Source organism: Chelon labrosus, assembly GCF_963514085.1.
Source record: "Chelon labrosus genome assembly, chromosome: 12".
In the NCBI taxonomy this organism is placed as follows: Eukaryota; Metazoa; Chordata; class Actinopteri; order Mugiliformes; family Mugilidae; genus Chelon; species Chelon labrosus.
This window is the reverse complement of record NC_140345.1, coordinates 11,255,736-11,275,468: the sequence shown is the minus strand read 5'-3', so window position 1 is coordinate 11,275,468 and position 19,733 is coordinate 11,255,736. Positions and strand designations below refer to the sequence as shown.

Here is a 19,733-nt window from a genome sequence, read left to right as displayed (position 1 = left end):
TGTGCTGCGGCTGCTGGTTGACGTCGGAAACTATTCGTTGACGCACTGGGAGGAGAGTTGTTTATAAACAACTAACTTACCAAAACAAACGCGTTGTCTTAAACTATTCAGTGTGGTAACAGGTGAATTTTCTCAACATAATGGAGATTCACACAAGTCTTAAGCTAATATAAGTTATACGGACGAGTTGTATTTACACTGGTAAGTGTCGCCGTAAGTTGTTTAAGTTTGATGTTTAGCATGAGACTGAAGTTTCAGCATCTTCTGGTTAAATTAGCGAGTTGGCTAAAGTCTTTCCCTGACGAGTTATCTAGCAACAGTTAACGGAGCTGTTAGCTTCCCTAGCTAGCTGCCAAAACGATGCTAGTAGTTTATTTACCTCCTGAACTAGCCTGCTGTTGCTAAACCGACTGTGTCCAAGTAATTTCACTTTCTTTTCAGAGGTTTGAGGAAACTTAATGAGACGTGGCTTGATTTTTTCCCCCTAATCTAGACTCATAGAAATTTCTCAAACGGTTTCATCGTGTTACTATTTAACTGTTGCTTTAATATTTAAAACACAGAACTACCTCATATACAAAGTGCTTGTGTAATTGTTCTGTATCTGAAAATACTGAATAATTGTGTCAGTCCAGTAACCAGCATAGACCTGAGTCTGTCAGTATCTCACACAAGTAATACTTTAGTTTCTCTTTTAACTTAAAGGATGTTGGCAAGAAAAACATGTTCACTGATCTAATTGAGACGCCAGTTTTAGATGTGTGGGCAGGCTCGCATGTGTCACAGAGTTTATTAATTTGACTTATGTATTTATTAAAATCATACTCCGCTGGTATTTACAGTGTCTGTGGGCGCAGTGAGATAAAGCTGAGCAGGTGCCGTGTCTAAGTTGCACAGAGGTGTTGGCTGTGGGCAGTCAGCAGGACACATGGCAGACGAAGGCAACAAGCTGACACTGAGGCGCCTGGAGGCTCCGATCCACAAGTTCATTAAAGTGGCACTGCCCACGGACCTGGAGAGGCTGCAGAAACACCACAATAACATACTGAAGGTGACGGCTGAAATCTGGCTCGACACAGGATCACACCCTCACATACAAACTCTTGCTTCCAGTCCACGGATGATTAAGTGCTACTTTTGCTTTCATGTTCACAGTATCAACAAAGCCAGCAATGGGACCGCCTTCACCAGGAGCATATTAATGCCGGCAGAACTGTTCAGGTACAAGATGATATAACTATAAGCGTTTTCAGGGATCATTGTTTATAAGATGGTGTGACTCATCGCCTCTTGAAATTCCTGAACACACATGACCCTGCAACTGCATAGTATATGCATTGTCTCAATTAGTTTGGAGATCGTGATCTCCCAAACTTGAACTTAGAAAAGCTTTGACATTTTCCTGATCATGCTGTAAAGTAAAGACCAGTGACAGAGTTAAGTACAGACTGTGTTGTAGTAACACCTGAGTGAAGGAGATAACTATCACTAGTATGTTTTAGAGCCCACTTGAACTGATGTCTGACCAAATGAAATGCCTATTGGCGCATGCCCAACAACATTTGATTAAAATAATACACAACACAAGGTCCAACTGCATTCCAAAGCTTTCTACCACACCTTGTGGCCTTGTTGTCACCTGTCTTGAAACAGGAGTTACAGCCCCCTTCCATTTATTGCCAACCATTATTATATTACTAGTTCATGTAGCTCGTGACAACAAGCAAATTATCTGCACCTACAACTGAACCAACGAGATGTAGTTGTAAACAATATAATGAACCTCATTAATCTATTAATTCAACCAGAAATCATTACCTTCTGTTTCTATATATGTACACATACATGTGGAGAAGACTGGATAAGTTATTAGCGATAAAAAGATTTTTAAAAAATCCCTCTTCCAAAAAAAAAAATAGAAATCAGGGCAGGAAAAGAGCTGCTACCAAACCTCAAACACACCAACTCCTATGTGTGTGTAAGTACTTGTGTACTTGTTCACATGGTGGGTGTGAAATGCCTCAGGGGATGTTGTTGCCTAGAAGCCACCATGTCTCTGAAGGTGAAATAACTCCAAACAGGCACACACCTATCCTCTCACCATTACCCTACAAACCTCAGGGGGCACACAGAGTGCTTTCCCATGTCTTCATGGCATTAATCCAGAGAAGGGGTTTGTCCACCCAGCTTCAGATGTGGGTCTATGTGTGGGGTTATGTTCCAGAGATGGACAGACGGGTAGAATATGTGTCATTTTTGTCCTTCTGAGGGAATTTTTAAAGTCAAGTGCCTATTTATGCCCATTGCTATTTAGCTATCTGTCATTTGCCCCTCTTTCCAGAAAGAGAGACTGCAGTTTTTCCCCTTAGTTGGTGATTGGCATGTACTCCCACTGTCCTAGCACCCCCAACCCCCAAGAGAAAGGCACAGGCAGACTCAGTACCCCCACCTTTACCTCAGCAGTGGACCGAGATCAATACTCTTTTATCATTAATATCTACTATTGAGTATGTGTTTGGTCGGTCCGTGTACATGTGTGTTTGAGTTGCATGCGGTTAATTTGCAGCCTGACAGGTGCCTGACCTGACTGTCTCCGTGTTAATCAGCGTGTTTTTCACTTCCGTGCACATGCGGACGGGCGAGTGGACGAATGTTTATTCATGTTGTGGAATTAGCAGAAGGTGTTATCGGCAGCACGTTGACCCCCTGAGCCCGGGTCGTGCTGCGGCCTGGAGGGCTGATGGCTGCGATGTAATCCTCCTGTCACCCTCAGGGCACTTCTTGTGTTCCTCAGCCTCATATCTGAACCTTATTAAGCTCCCACCAACACACGCACATCATCACGTGACCGGTACACAAGACTGAATCTGTCAACATGAGTATCTATTTTCAAACTGTGGCAACAGGCTAAATGAAGAGAGCTATTATTTTTGCCTGAATTTAAGAGATGTTATGTGGGGGGAATTGGTTGCAATTCCTGCCTTCTGGTTGTCTTCTGTCCTTGTGATTTTACCAGTGAATAAAACCATAAAAATTGGAACAGCTTTTAGTTTTATGTGTCATGTCTCATCTGTATCTTGCATTTTTTTGCGGTGACAGCTGTACTTAAGCACAGGTTTTCTTTTCCACCTGTCTATCTTTATCAAACATTCCAGTACAATTGTCTGTCCTTCGCTGAAATGTTTCAGACATGACAGCCGTTTACACTGAAAAATCTGCTTCTCATTTGTGCCTCTACAGCAGCTGAAAGCCAACATCAGAGAGATGGAGAAGCTGTGCGCCCGGGTCCGTGTGGAAGATGCTGATGCTCTGGAAGCACTTGTCAAGCCAGTCAGGGACAGAGCGTCTGAAGCTACACGAGACTTCCTCGTTTTGCACTCTAACCCCGTGCCTGCGCCTGCACCAGCGTCGCCACCTGCCACTCAGCCGTCCAGCTGTGTATCCAGTGACACTGATGACAATGTGGGCGAGGAGCCGGCGTCTGGCAGGCAAATCCAACTCTACCTTCCAGACATCCCTGCTGATCAGAGTGCAGCGGAGTCCTGGGATAACCTGGAAGAGGTATGAGCGTATTTCAGTGTGTTAATAATGGTGTACAGGGCTGACAAATAGTTCATTAATGTCAAGCTTTAACGTGCTGTTTAAATTACGGAAGAGCAAGCAAAAACTGGCTCAGTTGTCTTTGGTTGGTCCTTTGGTTTGTTATTATTTCATTTTTTTTTATTTGTATGTGCCTCCGATATCCGTGCAACGATAAACAAAAAAGGAAACAAATGTTTTGTCTCAGCTGTACAGTACTGTAAGATATTTGTAGCTGCTATAACCTCAGTGAGAAACAAATCTATGCCACAAATATGCTGACTGGAAATATTAATATACATTAATAATAATAATACTTTATGTACATACATGTGTTAATACATAGACAAGTCATAATAGGAAATGTGCAGACAGTCTATCAACAGTGGCTCAATGTCCCAGTAAGTTAGGATGGTGGAAACTGGACCTGAGGCAGCTAAATTATATTCCGTCATTAATTTTATTCTATACACACGTGATGTATCTTTTTCCTTCTGTGACATGTGCGTGACACTGTTATTTATCAAAATTAGAGCACTGAACATAATGTACAAGGAAGCTGAAATCTTTGGTCTGAACTGATTGTTGCTGTAGTTGCATGCATTATTCACTGTATCAGATATGTTCTGATGTAACCGGCCTCTCTTACCTGTTCCTACAGCTGCATTTTTTCACTCTGATACATGTGACACACATTAATATTCCCTCTCATTAGTTGATGCAAAGGTCAGTCCCAGACAGTGACAGTATGGACGCTTTGTAGTGTTAGATGTGTGTGTGTGTGTGATAAGCAACACGGTGAAATAAATACGGCAATTTTTTCCCCTCAGGGTCTGAAGGAGCTGAGCAGTTTGGTGACGGAGTTCTCTCTGCTCGTCCATGTGAGTACAAACACTCTGCTCTGCGACGCACCTCCCGCCTGCTACATTCACTTTTCAGTGCTGTGTGCGCGTCTCTGTCTGCATGTGTGCACAGCTAGCCCTGCGAACGAAAACAATGCGACAGAGGCTAGTCGCCTATAGCGTTTCCAGGAAGTGGTGTGTGTTTGACCAATGTGTGCTTGTGTTGCCTGGTGAGGCTCCTGTGAGACAAACTTACACAGATCAGCTGAGGGGTACTGCTGGGGCCCCAGAGGCCCTTCACCAAGGCGAGAGGAGAGATTGAGTGGATGAGAGAGCGAGGGAGGATTTGGGGGAGGACAGCAGGTTCTCACAGGGGGAGAGGAGGGAAACGAGGGATTCATCGGAGCAGGTGGAGAACAGACGGCTCAGATTATCACTCTATCCTCAGGGATGGAGGGAGAGAAGCAGGGAGGCTGAGTGAAGGAGAGATTAACAGAGAGAGTGAAGATGTAGTTAGGGTGAAAAAACAGACAGAGGCAGAGAGGAAGAGGGGCAGAAAGAGCATAGACATGTTGTTTTGTCTCAAGGGTGAAATACGCCGTTAGGGGAGTAATATTCCAGCGCTCAGCCACAGTGGAAATACTGAGTGAGTGTGAGTGTGTGGTCGTGTCTTTGTCTGTGTCTGTACATGCGTCATGTTAGTGGCTTTTCCGATGTTTGCGTGCTCATCTGTTATGTTTTTTTTTGTTTTTTCTTTCTTTGTGTCTTCTAGGGCTTTCTGCAAAAGTTAAAACTAGCACATGCACTATTAAATTCTCCATCAATCTGAAAAGAAGTTCACAATAAAAAGGGGAAAATTCCCATTAGAGACGTAAACGCAGCTTGCCCAACTGTCATGGAATTATAAGTGTTTAATTTTTTAAACCAGCAGTTACTGAATGAGACCGTTTTATTTCCAGTGTTGAGAAGACGCTTTCAGTTTGTGTGTGTTTTTTTTTTTTTTTATTTCTGCCAAAACCCATTAACACCTTTTAGGAAAATACTTAAATAAAAAATACCACTTAGATCTGCAGCTCCTCAACCGAACCAAAAACCATATTTAGGGGTGTTTTTTTATTTTATTTGACAACCAGCGACTAAACCACGTGCATGTTATATGGGGAGGCCCTTAATCACTAGGCCTCCAGACCTCTGTGTCACAATGATTTTTTTTTTAAACAAAGATTTAAATATTTTATAGTTTTAGCACCTCCAATGTGAGGATTTGCTGCTTTTCTCTTTTTTTTTTTTTTTTTATATTTATTAACTTAATATATTTGTCTTCTTTTGTTCTGCTGGTGAAAACAGTCAGCTGATTAATCACTAATAAAAACAAACACTGTCTCCTACTTGCGTGGTTTCAGTGTCTGGTAGCAGAAAAAGATTTGTTGTGATCTTTAAATCTGAGTGAAGTGCAATGCTTACGACTTTAGAAGGCGCAGGTTTAAAACCTTTGAAACTGCCAAAAAAACAGTTTCTGCGACTGTGCATTACAGAACGGGTTCAAAAAAATAAAGACGAAACTGTTAAACGACTTTTAGCTCAGACTGGGGGAGGTGAAAAAGAAAGAAACAGATTTGAGGAAGAAGAGAAGAAGTAGTTGTTGTTTGGTCACTGTGTCCATCCAACCCTCATATGGAGAGAGACAGCTGCCACTCTGAATATTTCATGAGATCAACACAATGCCACACACACACACACACACACACACACACACACACACACACACACACACACATACGCACCATATGACCCCACCCGCAGTGAAATCTCCACAGACGCACACCCCTCCCATGCTAAATTGTGCGTGGAGCAGAATTAAGACAGGTTTAAAAAAAAAAAAAAAGGAAAATTTGTACACAACAGGTGGTTGCTCTGTCATGCGTATGTGTGTATATATCAGTGAAAGTTGCTTTAATATGTGTGTGTTTGTGTGTGCGCGCGCGTCTAACCCCTGTGTATCAGTCCCAGCAGGAGAAGATTGACAGCATAGAGGACAACGTCAACACAGCCGCTGCCAACGTGGAGGAGGGGACCAAGAGCCTGGGGAAGGTGTGTTTATGTGTGTGTCCTGATGATCTGATGTGTGCGTGCGCGTGTGTGTGTGTGGTGTTTGGGAGATGGGGAGATCGATGGCACTTTGCCTCCCAGCCATTCCACAGCGTTTGTCCCTATTGATCCGCTCGAATACGGAGGAAAGCTGCAATTAAGGAAATAGAGAGAGGAGAGGGATCGAGAGGAGTGCAGGGGAGGAAGAGTGAGGATGAGAGCGTTGACAAGAGAGAGCGTCTGCGTGCGTGTAGCATGGAGGAGAGGCTTAAATGACTTTTTAATAGTTGTTAAGGAGCAGAATTGTCGATGCAGTGCGCCCTTACAGCTGTCCTGAGTGTAAGTCAGAAGACAACTCAGTGCCCTTCACACATATTACACACTTGAAATGTTGAACTTTTTGACTGTAATACCCAGAATGAATCACCTGTTTATCTCAAACTGCAACACAACAGTGTAGGCCAACCATTCTGTTTATCAGTAGATGCTTTCTCTGACTTTTATTCTGGTATTTTGTAAAGAAATGCTCGTCTGTAAGACTTAGTCTATTTAAAACACTGTTTTGATCACAGTTTGGGAACATAACCGAGGTGTGAAGTAATTGGACTGCAATTACAGACACTCGGAGACGGTGATGACACAGTCAAACATGTAAATGATCAGGGCGGACAGTAAATAAACAGAAATGAAGCACTTTTTGTAAATAGCCGTCGACGCAGTGTTCTGCCACGGCTTCTCCAAATTCCTACAGCAGATTTTCTCCTTTACCTCTAGTCATGCAGACACTGATTTGTCCATGTTACGCAGATTAATGGCATCACCCGAAAGAGGCGAGTTACATTTTATTTTGCGGTACTAAGGACGTATTACCGCCATGTCCTAGAAACAACGTTTGCATTACTCTATCATCTGCACATCTTCACAATTTTCACATGTCAGAACAAGGAAAATCACCCCAGTAATGTTCAGCCAGTCCTATTTTAATTAATTTAATCATCATTTGATGTGTGAAATGTTAAATATAGTATGAAAAGCCCAAGGTGACTTCTTTAAATTCATAATTTGATTTGACTAGAAATCCTAAACCTAAGGATATTCAATTTATATTAAGCAAAGAAAAGCATATCTGTCTCAGCTGAGAAGTAGAAATCAGGCAATGTTTGACATTTTAGCCTTCAAAATGACGAATCAGTTATCAAAACTAATGTTGATTAATTTGCTGGGATTATCTAGTCACATTGTCTTTCCTGCCATTTACCGCAAAAATCTATCAAGCAAAACTCTAGACAAATAAAACCTAAATTACCTGAGTGGCTAGAGATGTTTTAACAGTTTGAACCTCAGTCCTAATGTTTTTTTTAAATAAATCATTTTTTTAAAATGGTTTATTTAAATCAAATTCACCCAAATGGGAAGACAAACAAAGGCTGACCTCCCTGTAAGGTCGCCTGTAGACGTAGCGGGCTGCACATTAGATGGGGTGGGGGGGTGTGGCGAGATAAAGCAGATGAGAAGGATGTCAGATGTTTTAACGTGTTTGAAAGCTTGTAATCTGTCATCAGGACAAACTGCATTTCACACACACACACCCACACCCACACACACAGCATCCACATTTCCTCCTCCATCCTCCACAACCTGAACCCGGAGTCCTTTTAACTCAACTCAGATGAAATTAAAATTCCCTCAAACTGCCACAGGGGTGGGGACAAGCAATGCTAGCGTTTGAACTAGATTAATTTAATGGTGAAGTGTTAATCAAGTCAGTGTTCGTGTGTGGGGGTGTGTGTGTGTGTGTATGTGTGAGGATGGTCAAAGAATCTGCCATTAATTGCCATCAGCAAAGAGCACCTTCCACTCTGATGATAACAGCTGTAATAACACACAGGCCACATCTCTCTGATTTCTTCTAAATGATGATAATGAAAACGCTTTGATGCATCTGTGAAAGTGTCGGTTTACATTTCATGCAGGCTTGTTTGTGTCATTTCTTTTTTTTTTTTCTTCCTCCTTCTGTGGGTTGATGTGTGATCATGAAAGGATAGAGACATCCAAACTCTATCGCGGGCCGTCTTGAAGCCACAAAGTGCTAATGCCTCCAAAGGTGTGTTAAATTAAACTGGAACGTATCTCTTCTCCCTGTCTCTCTAGGCGGTGGGCTACAAGTTGGCGCTGTTGCCGGTTGCCGGGGCGCTGCTGGGCGGTGTGTTAGGAGGTCCTCTCGGCCTGCTGGCTGGGTTCAAAGCTGCAGGAGTGGCCGCCGCTGTGGGAGGAGGCGCCCTGGGGTTCGCCGGCGGCAACCTGGTCCAGAAACGTCGCAAAGGCCAACTGGATCTACAGATGAAGCAGCTGACAGCGCCACCGCCATCTGAGCCGGAGACGAGCAAGGACAAATGACCCAACCAGCCCTGGTTAGCTGCTAGCTGCTGTCTAATCACTGTCGCCTCTGTGTTGACTGACCAATCAGAAGCACAAACCGCACGTCCAGCGGTGCCGAGCCACAAAGAGACTCACTGTGAGCACTACTGTTACCAAGCGCTGTGTAAAACAGTTATGTAATAACAGCCTTAAGAGTGAGTTACATTGATGTTTATGTTTGAATGGTGTTTCTGTGAGGACATTCATTTTATACGCTGACAACTTTTTATTCCGGACTAAACAAAGCGGTTCTTTACACTACAGCTTTCAGTCTGTGGTTGTTGAGCACGACATGGCTGTGAGCACATCTCTTCGCTAAAAGAAATGTTTGGCAGCAAATAAATCAAATCAATTTCACAGACCAAGCCGTTCCGTCACATCCCATCAGTAACAAGAGCAGTCTGTGTTCCTTAAGCAAACTTCTTTTCCTCTTCATCTCCAGGGTTTTCAGGTTTACCGGTGGTCATCCCTTCGTTATGCAGGAAACAATGTGAACAGCTCAATGTAATTTAATGTACTACTGTCTCAGCGTTTATATAAGTTATACTGCATTATATGGTAATGCAACACAATTGCACAAAAAGAGCCAAAGTGCCACTAGTGTCCAGATCACATCAGGGACTGGGGAATAGAAACCTGCCATGTATTGATTAGCTGCTGCTGCTGCTGCCAAATAAAATGTTGCTTTTCAACAATCGTGTCATTCATTGGATAATCAGAACAAAACACAAACAGGAATGAAGTTCAAAAAGCACCAAACAACACGGTATCCTGTAAAATGGTTTTTAATTTACTTTTTCATTATCTTACTCTTCTTGCCCTCTGAGATGACTGATCAAGAAATGGCATCCCCCCCCCCGTTGTTCTGTATGTGGGCTGATATGTCACTATGCAGGTATCTGTTGGCCTCTACAGAAGGGCAGGATGAACAGTACAAACTTAGCAATGGGTCCCCATACTCATAGTTCCACATTAAGATTTTCAGGGATCTAGACTTGTACCAAAACCTTAAAGACATAGAAAGAGACAAAACCAGTTTTAAGAGAACTAGTACAAAGTAGAAGACTAAATTTCCACCGTTCATAACATGGGTTTTCCCCCTCTCGTCTTTCGGCCTTTTAAAACGCCAGGAAAGACGAAAAGCTTTTTCTCCCCGAGCAGGATGACATTTAACAACAGGTAACAGCGAAAAACAACAGCCATTTCATAAATTTGCGATCATGTTGAAGTACATCATTTCAGAACGTTTCTTCATCTATTCCGACTCCTCGGACCCAGAGGTGGTAATGTGGTGCCCGGTCCCCTTTTAGTATTTTACAGCTGTGGATGTTATTTGACTTTTAGAGCAACAGAATGAGACTCTTAATTTCAAGAGTCCAATCGTGCGTCTAGAAGTCAAATTGCAGACATATTCCCGTATTCATGCATCGGCTACACTCCCTTGCTTCTGTCGCTTTAGTGTCACAGACGGGGCTGCCATCTCTTCCAGCCAACTTTAGACAAGAGGTGGAGAACCGGTAATCTTTATCTCTCTACTCATTCAAATAACAAAAAAAGTTTTCTGTTCATGACAGCAAAGTCTGGATTTCACTCACACAATTTTACACTAGGCTGTAAATTCTCTGTTAATCTATCTTTGTAGATGACATTTCCATCTTGCCCTTTGCTGTATCTGAGCCAGCATCTCTACCGTCACAAGCCGTCCAGGGCCTGCTGCAGAGAAGCCTCCACACAGCATGATGCTGCCACCACCAGGCTTCAAGACGGGGATGGTGTGTTTTTTTTTGTATTTTTTTTTGGTGTTGCGCTGTGCAAGGGAATTTAATATGACGGCCAAAAAAAACCCTCCCAACAGTAAAAGTGTTCTCTGTTGATCGGTGACAGACACAACCAATTACATCCACTGTGGCACAATATTGTAAAAATTTAAACATAAAAAGAACCTAGCCATATTTTAGTAAGCACTATAGGAGACATCATGATCTACAACCATGGTACCAACCGTACCAGGGAGAGGAGGGGTGCATCTCAATAGGCTGGAGTAGCTCAGTCTCTTATCTTCTGTCTCAAGCCATGATCTGAAATTATGCTACCCCTAATAAATGACTCTATTCCATCTGAGTGTGTGGAGAAGATCTGAAAATAAAACTACTTCAAACGGGTAGAATTTGTGCTATACAGAGAAGAATTAGACTGGAGTTGGTCGTATTGAGATGCAGCCATGAGGTCACTGAGACTAAACCAGCATCTCCTATCGGACAGGCTCAGCTGGACTACCCACAGATAAGAACCGTACAGCTGGAGTGAGGGAACCGGTGAGTTATTCTTTTGTCTACAAAAAGCAGGGTGATGAAAAGGGAATAAAATAAAGAGGACTCTGCATTTAATTTAGACCAACATTGAGATTCCAATGTAGCACAAACATATTTACAACCTCCAAAAAATAAACGTAAAAACACTTCTCTTGATGTCCTAATGCCCCGAACCCCCGCCCCCTCGCCCACACACACATTATCTTCTTCGTCCCGATTCCTTTTTAATTCAAAATAAAAATTGTATGTGAAAGAGTTATGAAAATATAGGTTATTCCAACATGGTTGTGTCATGGACTGCACTCTCCTCTGCATCCTGTTCTTCTTCTTCCTCATCCTCCTCCTCTCTCTTTCTTCAGTAAGGGTGTTGGGTGTTGCTGTTCTGTCCCGCTGGCCTGTCCCAACCCTAACCCCCTCCCTGACCCCGGGACGTGGCATAGAGTCACAGGATCACTGGAAGGCCGTTGAGGTCACAGCTCGTCGCGGTCCCGTCTGAGGATGGTGTAACGAGTCTCGCTGGGTGCCAGTTTCTGGAAGGAGCTCTCCGGTGGATTGCTGGCCGCTTCTCCACCCGTCTCCTCCTTTTAGAAAGAGTCAAATTCAAAACAAAGGGTCAACATTTCTCAAGACACAACAAAAACAAGTTTCATTGACTCCACGGTGCCTGCTGGCGCTGCTGACTGACCTGTCCAGGTGTGGTGTCCGTGGGGTCAGGGCCGTGGTGGAACTCTCTGTGAAGTTTGCCAGAGTGAAGGTCCAAAACAAACTGTCTCAGCTTTCCAGGGACACTGGAAAATAAACATCAATACGCGTCAAACATCATCCAAGAAGACTTTTATATTCTTAAATGAAATCTCAAATGAGCTGGATTCACCAGGTTCACAGCACAAATTGTTCAAATTTCCAGTTTCAGAGACGAATTACATTTAGTTATGAGTAGGTGCATATTCATGGGGCTACTGGTTTCACCTCCTTTGATGGTAAGTTTCATTCACCAAGATGTTACTCAAAATGAATAATCAATATATATATAAAAAAACAAAATCACACTTTGCATTCCTGTACACAACAGTGAAGACAGACCTGCAGACTGTCTGACTTAATGGCTGATATGAGACAAAACAGCTGGTGGCAGCAGCAGAGGACATTAGTCCCTGCGGACATGTCATCAAGCAGCATTAATCCATATCAATGCTGTCCTGCAAAGTGTTCTTATTAACGGCAGGTCACAAGCTACTGTCACGTCACACTCCAGTCACACTTAAACCCGCTGCGTCCGGACACACACAAACATATATATATGTATGTATCATTACAACAAGCACCGTGCTAATGTAATTACAAACTGTGTGCCACACGCAGTGGTGATGTGATGCAATTAGGCTGTGGAGGGCTACTCCGTCCTCGGGGCTTCTGTCTATCTGATCAGACTCTGATTGGGGACGGGGGAGGCAGAGTGGTGAGGGGGGGGGGGGTGGCAGAATAAATAAGATTAAATTAGATTAGACTGGATTAGTTTAGCACTTATTGCACGTGCCAAATCATGTCACATTAGCTCCAGTGTCCTGGCCCATTCATAAAGGACAGATTTTAGGAGGTGTGACATTTCTCTGGTGTTCAGTGTGCAGTGGATCACGGTTTGCGCGTGTGTACCAAAATTGACGAAAAGAGCAGATCTCATTATGAACAATTACACATGCAGGTGAATGATATATCATTTAGTGAATCAGTATTGGGCAATAATTCCTCAAAAATGTCTAAAAGAATGCCAAATATATCAGATTGACTTGACAGAACAATGATTGATTTGTGAATTACCAACACAGGCTTCATTTACATTTGGATATTTCTTTTTGTGTCGAAACAATTATCGGGTTATGCTAAAAACTTGTTGAAGTTTACATGAAGATACAGATGTGGTGGTTGTCACAAAGAAAATAAATTAACTGACATGGTTTGCGAAAATGTGAGTTTGGGAAGTGATGGGTAAAAAGTGAAAAGGTGTTACTTACTTGAGGTCTTTAAAGTCAGGGAAGACATACATATGTCTAAATGAGTCTATGGCGATGACGGGACAGTCAGCGGGGGTTTTCTGGATATGGAGCAGAGGATGGCGGAACTTATCACAGTCCGCATGAAGGAAGTTTATAGACCCTGAGGAGGATACAGGAATATCAGGACCAACGCTTCTATACGCAGGGCTTTTTAGTAACATTCACAAAATACCACCAAAACTCACCTTTCTCACTGATGAGCTGACGAGCCACTTCATGCTGGAACTTCTCTAAGCTCTCTGTGTCTTCTTTAATGTGGAACAAGATGAGGAAAGGGATTCCTTCTTCGGTCAGCTCCTGGGAAAAAAAATAACAAATACACAAAGCGTCAAAGACAGATGGAGTCGATGCCTTTTTGTGGCTCAGCAGATGGACGACTCAGCGGGCTGTTTTTCAGTGTAAATATCTACATGTAAATCCACATACACTAATTTCTACATCTAATATTAGACCAAAACTGACAAAAAGCACTTCATTTATCAATCATATCAAATCAAAGAAATATATAATGTTATCATAATGCTCCATATGCAAAAGCAGGGAACAAACCTCTCCATTTTCAAAGGTAATCTCCCTAACAAGAGGCACACACTTGTCCTGGGCCCAAGCGTACGTCAGGTCAAAGTTGGTGAGTGAGCCGAGGTAGACCATGTCGGGAACGCTCTCGCCCACAGGTTTGTAGATCATATTGTCTCCGCTGAAGCGTTCAGACTCCGCTACAGCGCTGCAAGAGTAAAGTTCAAGAATATAAATAGAAGGAGGAAACAACGGCTAATGGATGAACTCGGATCTAAAGACAGAGTGGTTTCTCACCCAAAGGAGGCCAAGAACGTGCAGTCGTCTCGAAGGATGTTGGCAACTTTTTCATATGTGTGGTAGTTGTCGGAGTCCCTTTTCTCAAAGTAGCCTATAATGTTTCTCTTGCCCCTCTGTTGAATAAGAAAAAGTGACGACACTTTATTTTATGATGTGGATCTGTACGTTAACAGACAGCATGTGTGCATTTGCCACTTACATCCAGAGTGTTAACCTCCTCCTGCGAGTGTAGCTCTTTCACAGGGTCAACCTGCTGCTGGCGGATGAAGTCGGCAATGGCCACCACTGACCTCTGACCCCTGTACTCCCTCTTCATCATCATCCCATTGCGGAACAACTTCAGTGTCGGATACTTGGTGATGCGGTAGCGCTGGGCTATGTCCGCTAGAGGCAGAGTGGAAGTTAAGCAAAGAAAGACAAATCAATTGATGAAGAGCAAGAAGGAAGAGTCAAAACACATGGGGACGGGTGGATGAGGAGCGAAGCAGTGACAGAGGCGGCAGTTAAGTCTGAAAACACTGCCTTCAGTCAGCTCTGAGCTCTGATCTCCCACATGAAAGCAGCCCCCCGCCAAGAGTAAATATTCTCTCTGCACACAGTGAATGAGTGTGTGTGCGTATGTGTGGCAGGTGTCAATCTCCCTGCGGGGTGTCTCTAAGCCTCCAGTCTTCACAGGAAGCAGCAGTTTTGTCATTAGTCTTCAAACAGTTTGCAGGTCATCAATAATTCTCTTTAATTTGCTTTATCTCAAAAGGCTGAGACCGTCGGTTTATGTGTCTGGGCTTTGGTGTGCCAGGCATCTATGTGTACATACGGCATCAAATATAGCGAGAGTATATGTGTGTGCCTTTTTTGTTTTCTGTATATAGAATGAGGATGTTGGCAGTTTTGGGCATTGGATCGCCACAACCCACAAACATCATATACACGAATTCAAAAGAGATCAAATTGAAAAAATGTCAGTATACTTTCTACTTCATGGTATAGCCACAATTTTGGTCATTTTGGCAAATGTTACAAGGAAAACAAACTACCGCTAAGTGATACTCACAATGTTGGTCACAGTCGACGCGAGCAAACACCACCTGCTTGGTATCAGGAAACTCCTCCCTCACTATGTTCGATGCCTCCTCAAAAATTGGATGAAGCATCTGACTAAATCTACACCTGAAGAAAGGTTGGAGGAGGTAAATCATCTCAGAGAGCTTTCCTTGATTTATAAGTAAATTAAACAACTGAAATTTTGCAGTATTTCACTATGATACTTTGCTGTTTTGCCCTATAACAGATTACTAAGAAGCACTTAGACGTTAACAAGATTTTAACAATATACACATTACGTATACAAACATTATAAATAAATGAACTGAGAAGCTGAGATAGCAGTAATCAAATTATATTTATTGCATCATGTGACACGTGCAGGAAACGTCTCCACCATGAGCTAAATTCAATTTAAACGCCACTGATATAATATACAGAGGTCCGGCGACTTTAAGAGGAGAATGACACACTCACCAGTCTGCGTAAAAATTCACTAGTGCCACCCCAGCATTATCTGCAAGGAAACGCAAACAGAAAGTAAATGTAAGCCTCTATGCATTACTACTGATATACTACTGAAAGTGTGGTTGACTAGTAAAGCTAGTTAAGTACGCTAATTAACCACAACTCCCTCCTTTCGTTTTCTGTAAATGGTAGAAGAAAACAAATCAAGGAAGAAATAACTTTAGCCAAGGGCCAAGGATAAATAGGCCGCACCTGATACACTACGATACACAATGCTTTCTAGGTTATCCAATGATTCCAGTGAACACATCGAATTACCGGCAGCGGCGACATGAAGAGTACGTTTTACAACAAAATTAGTGGTGTAAAAATCAGCGTGGTAGTTTTGGAGACGCTCAGTAAAGAAAACTGACCTTTGCTTTTCCACATCACAGTTCAGGAGTCACAACATGTATAACTATTAACCAATCAGGTCATGTCTTAAGCAGAGCTACATTCAACAAAGGATTTGCTTTCTTGTCCACAGTAATCTGACCAGTAACAAATAACATAAGCAGAGTCTCTTGTTTTCAGACTTGGGCTAAGCTAAACCATCTAGAATTTATATTTACATATAGATATGAGATTTCTGAAGAATAAAGCGCGGTGCCTTACTTAGGACGTCATCAATATTGGCTGAGTCCAGACTGGTGATTTCTGCTCGTCCAGGAGTAGAGAGGCCCATCACCTACAGACACAGAGGGAGGAATTAGATTAGCAATTAAAACATCAGTCTGATGAGGCCCATCAGCATACTGTTACTACTACGATATATACAGATTGACTGCGCTGTACATCAGAGCACCTACTTCTTAGGACCTCTAACACACAATCCTATTAATCTAGACTGCGGGTTAATGTCCTAGCCTCATACAGTGTTTCGGTCTGCTATGAAGCACGGTTGAGCTCATCAGAGCAGCGGCCTTTCTGCCACCCCTTCCTGGTAACAGGATAAATATACAGTAAAGTATGCCTTATCATTGTCTTCGCCTGCAGAGCGATGCTCTCTTGATTTCCTGTATAACCTGATCTTTCCCAGGAACCTGTTTTTCATGAACATGTTGACTGTATTTAAGAACGCACATCTTTGCTCTGCTGTAACGTTTGAGTCGTTGTTCCTACATATTCACCAATGTTATATCAATTACCAGTAACAGATATTTATAGTTATGGTCTAGATGACACAGAAATTAAAGACAAAACTAAAAGAAAGTGCACCGTAGTGCTGTCTTACACTCACTTGCCAGTTCATTAGGTACAATACTGAAACTGAATGCATTCTAATAGACAGCCCGAGGAGCTGTTGATTCAGTTGTGTTTTCATTTTGGAGGCTGCAGTCCGTAGTACTGCTGAACTGCTGAACATGTTTCTATTATTTTGACAACCTAATTTTAGTCAGTGGGCTAGGCTAAACAACAGAACCACAAACTGCATCCTCCAAAATGATCATACAGTTGAACTGCAAATATTAAACTGAACATTATAACAGTCATGAATAGGGATTTAGTACAGGACAGTTATATTTGTATTCCCTAGTGTACCTAATCAAGTGGCAAGAGTATAAATCTTCATCGGCTTCTTGATGATGAGCTATGGTAGCAATGTAATCAAGAGCTCTGCCTATTTGCCTAAATGTTCTCTGGTCGTTCAAACCAGTGTTTCGCAAATTAATTGTACCTAACTGAGAGTTTTTAACTTTGACTGGCTGTTCATATAGAGTAATAGAGTAATAAAATCGTCTTATGTGTTGAGCCCACAACTAAATGAACCATTTCAAAATAAATCAGCGGTAATAATTTCTACCTAGGTGATTCAACTCTTCTACAATTCTCAATATGATCCACCCTAAGCCTTCATTCTGGCTGCATCTTAACTATATGAATCAATTAGTATTTATTCAAATAATGTGGCCATTGTAACGATACTGTACCTTTGTATGCACATAACATCTTCATTTAGTGAAAATATGAGCTAGAACTACAAAATGTCTACTGCTACATACCAAGTACAATGTGATTTCAGTGGAATTATTGGTCACACTTGGGGATTAAGAGTTTTAGGTGACACAATCATTTAACGTCACATTATCAAAATCCTCACACTTAAGGTTTGATTTAACACGCCGCAAATCCTCTGTGCGGTAAATGTCAAAACATAAAATTACAGTGAGCACATTACAGTCACTGTCTTCATCATCAAATGTCAATGACATAAAATTAGCAGTTGCCTTGGGAACTTCATTTTGTGTTGGGAAAATAAAATCTTTCAGAAGTGCGGTTTTTCTTCTCCGTTACATCCTCACTGGACCACTGAAACAGGAATATGGTTGTAATTATGATGCACCAGGTGCAGATTTCTGAATCTCAGCTCTGATTGCTACACTGCAACCCGGTATAAGAGAGATGTACACGGAGAAACTCTAAGAGCTAAAGGGACATTAACTGGAGGAGGAAATGGGAAAGGGTGTAGGAGAGGAGAGCCAACTAAAAACCCAGAGATGCAAATACAAAAGGCAGCTGAACTCTTATGAAAAGAGGCCATTTTAACAATGCAAATGTCATGCCAAAAGAGGAACAGAAAAGAAAAAGAGACTGCATAATCAAAAATGTTCAGTTATTTCATTAAGGCTAAAAGCACAACTCCATATTCAGATAGAGCATAACGGTGCCCACAGCCACTGTAGCCGAGACTTTCTTAAACAAATTACAAAGCTTAAAAACAATGCCTGCACTATCTATTTGTCTGGTGTGATCTGTGCGATGTCAAGATCCTCTTCAAACCGGATATCCTCATTGAGGCGTCACAAATCATTATGAGCTCTGCAGAAGACTGCCCACTTAATGACAGAGCCAGGGCTGGTACAAAATGTTGTCACGTACAAACCGGTGGTTTAAAGAGAGGTTTAGGTGTCTCTGTTTATGTGTTTCCTGATATAACTTTAAGGGCGCAACTAATTATCCTCTCTGTTTTAAATTAATGAGCTGATTAGACAAAAAAGTTTGGTCAACTTAATATTGAGGAGAAAAAAAATCAGCATACATTTGCCATCGTGACAGCTGCAAACTGACGCGAACTGCCACATTTGTTGTGGTTATATCTATGGCAAGGCTGCAGCTCAGAGAGAAGTTTTAAGTTCTCATTTTAGGCCAAACTACTGTGTAGTCTAGTTCCGGGTTATCAGCCAATCAGAATGAGCCACAACAGAGGAATTCACCAACCGGCGAGCATCGTTCGCACACAGCTACACGAAGTGTCCAACAATAACTTGCAGCAGTACAACAACAAACGACAAACCTGATCAAATAAAGCAGACCCATCCATTCAATAAACTTCATAATTTAACTGACCGTGATCGCAATTAGCAGTTATCTCTCTGCTTTCGATATGTGGTAGCACCTTATGCTAGCTGGATGCTTTACTCCTTAACAGCCAAACTTTAGCTTTTTTTTTTTTTAAGTTTGAAACACACAATATATTGAGTGAGCAACATCTCAATTATATAAAAGAGACTTTGGCTATATATAACACTACAGGTACCGTTACTACACACGACCGGCTAAGTTGACATTGCAGCTGTTAACTTGATTAGTTAAGGGAGCTGCTGAGTGAAACACTGTCGAAAAGCCTCCGCAATAAACCTGCTAGATATGTGCATCACCGGCAGTAAGCACAGTACTCGCCAGTCACCTCAGCCACTTTAAAAGCCGCGTCTCATGCCAGCAGAGCCACATTGGTTAGCTAGCAGCTAACTATCCAGCGGTAGTTACTTAGCTACCCTTAGCTAGCTCTGGTGGCTAAAAGTAGCTCGCGGTTAGTGAACATTCCAAGGCTGAGATAATGATTCTTACCAGCAGTATAACCGTGACGAAGCGGATCTCGAGAGAGGGAGATATTGCTAATAGTTTCATTGTATAATATAGTTATTAGAGGAGGTGGTGATGAGTCTTCCCTGTCTGTCTCGACGCCGCTCTTCGCTGCAACAGGAAACCGACGGCGAACCAGTCTAACGGTGACCACGGAAACGTGAGCGCCACTTCCTGAAAGTCACTGCGCTTTGTGGGTAACGTAGTTTTCA

The 19,733-nt window shown here is 42.4% G+C and overlaps 2 protein-coding genes across 2 annotated transcripts; one reads left to right on the top strand and one right to left on the bottom strand.

Moving 5' to 3' along the window:
- stx17 (syntaxin 17) lies at positions 1-9,600 on the top strand. The gene is made up of 7 exons (XM_084557506.1): positions 1-201; positions 843-1,051; positions 1,156-1,221; positions 3,241-3,561; positions 4,410-4,460; positions 6,426-6,512; positions 8,661-9,600. Exons 2-7 carry the CDS (start codon positions 929-931, stop codon positions 8,904-8,906), a joined length of 894 nt encoding a protein of 297 aa, XP_084413632.1. The 5' UTR covers positions 1-201; positions 843-928; the 3' UTR covers positions 8,907-9,600.
- A 1,841-nt stretch (positions 9,601-11,441) lies between these two features.
- Positions 11,442-19,643, bottom strand: erp44 (endoplasmic reticulum protein 44). Its single transcript, XM_084557505.1, has 11 exons — positions 19,507-19,643; positions 16,273-16,345; positions 15,628-15,667; positions 15,161-15,276; positions 14,309-14,493; positions 14,107-14,222; positions 13,843-14,017; positions 13,479-13,590; positions 13,252-13,393; positions 11,925-12,027; positions 11,442-11,820 (listed from the first exon to the last, which is right to left on the bottom strand). Exons 1-11 carry the CDS (start codon positions 19,564-19,566, stop codon positions 11,710-11,712), a joined length of 1,233 nt encoding a protein of 410 aa, XP_084413631.1. The 5' UTR covers positions 19,567-19,643; the 3' UTR covers positions 11,442-11,709.
- Between the last annotated feature and the right edge of the window lie 90 nt (positions 19,644-19,733).

Bases quoted from the DNA above. Each gene is read 5' to 3' on its own strand.
- stx17 (XM_084557506.1), top strand. From the start codon at position 929: ATGGCAGACGAAGGCAACAAGCTGACACTGAGGCGCCTGGAGGCTCCG. The intron at 1,222-3,240 runs GTACAAGATGAT...GTGCCTCTACAG, and splicing joins ATGCCGGCAGAACTGTTCAG to CAGCTGAAAGCCAACATCAG. The intron at 4,461-6,425 runs GTGAGTACAAAC...CCTGTGTATCAG, and splicing joins AGTTCTCTCTGCTCGTCCAT to TCCCAGCAGGAGAAGATTGA.
- erp44 (XM_084557505.1), bottom strand. From the start codon at position 19,566: ATGAAACTATTAGCAATATCTCCCTCTCTCGAGATCCGCTTCGTCACG. The intron at 12,028-13,251 runs GTAAGTAACACC...TTTATTTTCCAG, and splicing joins CCTGACTTTAAAGACCTCAA to TGTCCCTGGAAAGCTGAGAC. The intron at 11,821-11,924 runs GTCAGTCAGCAG...TCTTTCTAAAAG, and splicing joins CGGACACCACACCTGGACAG to GAGGAGACGGGTGGAGAAGC.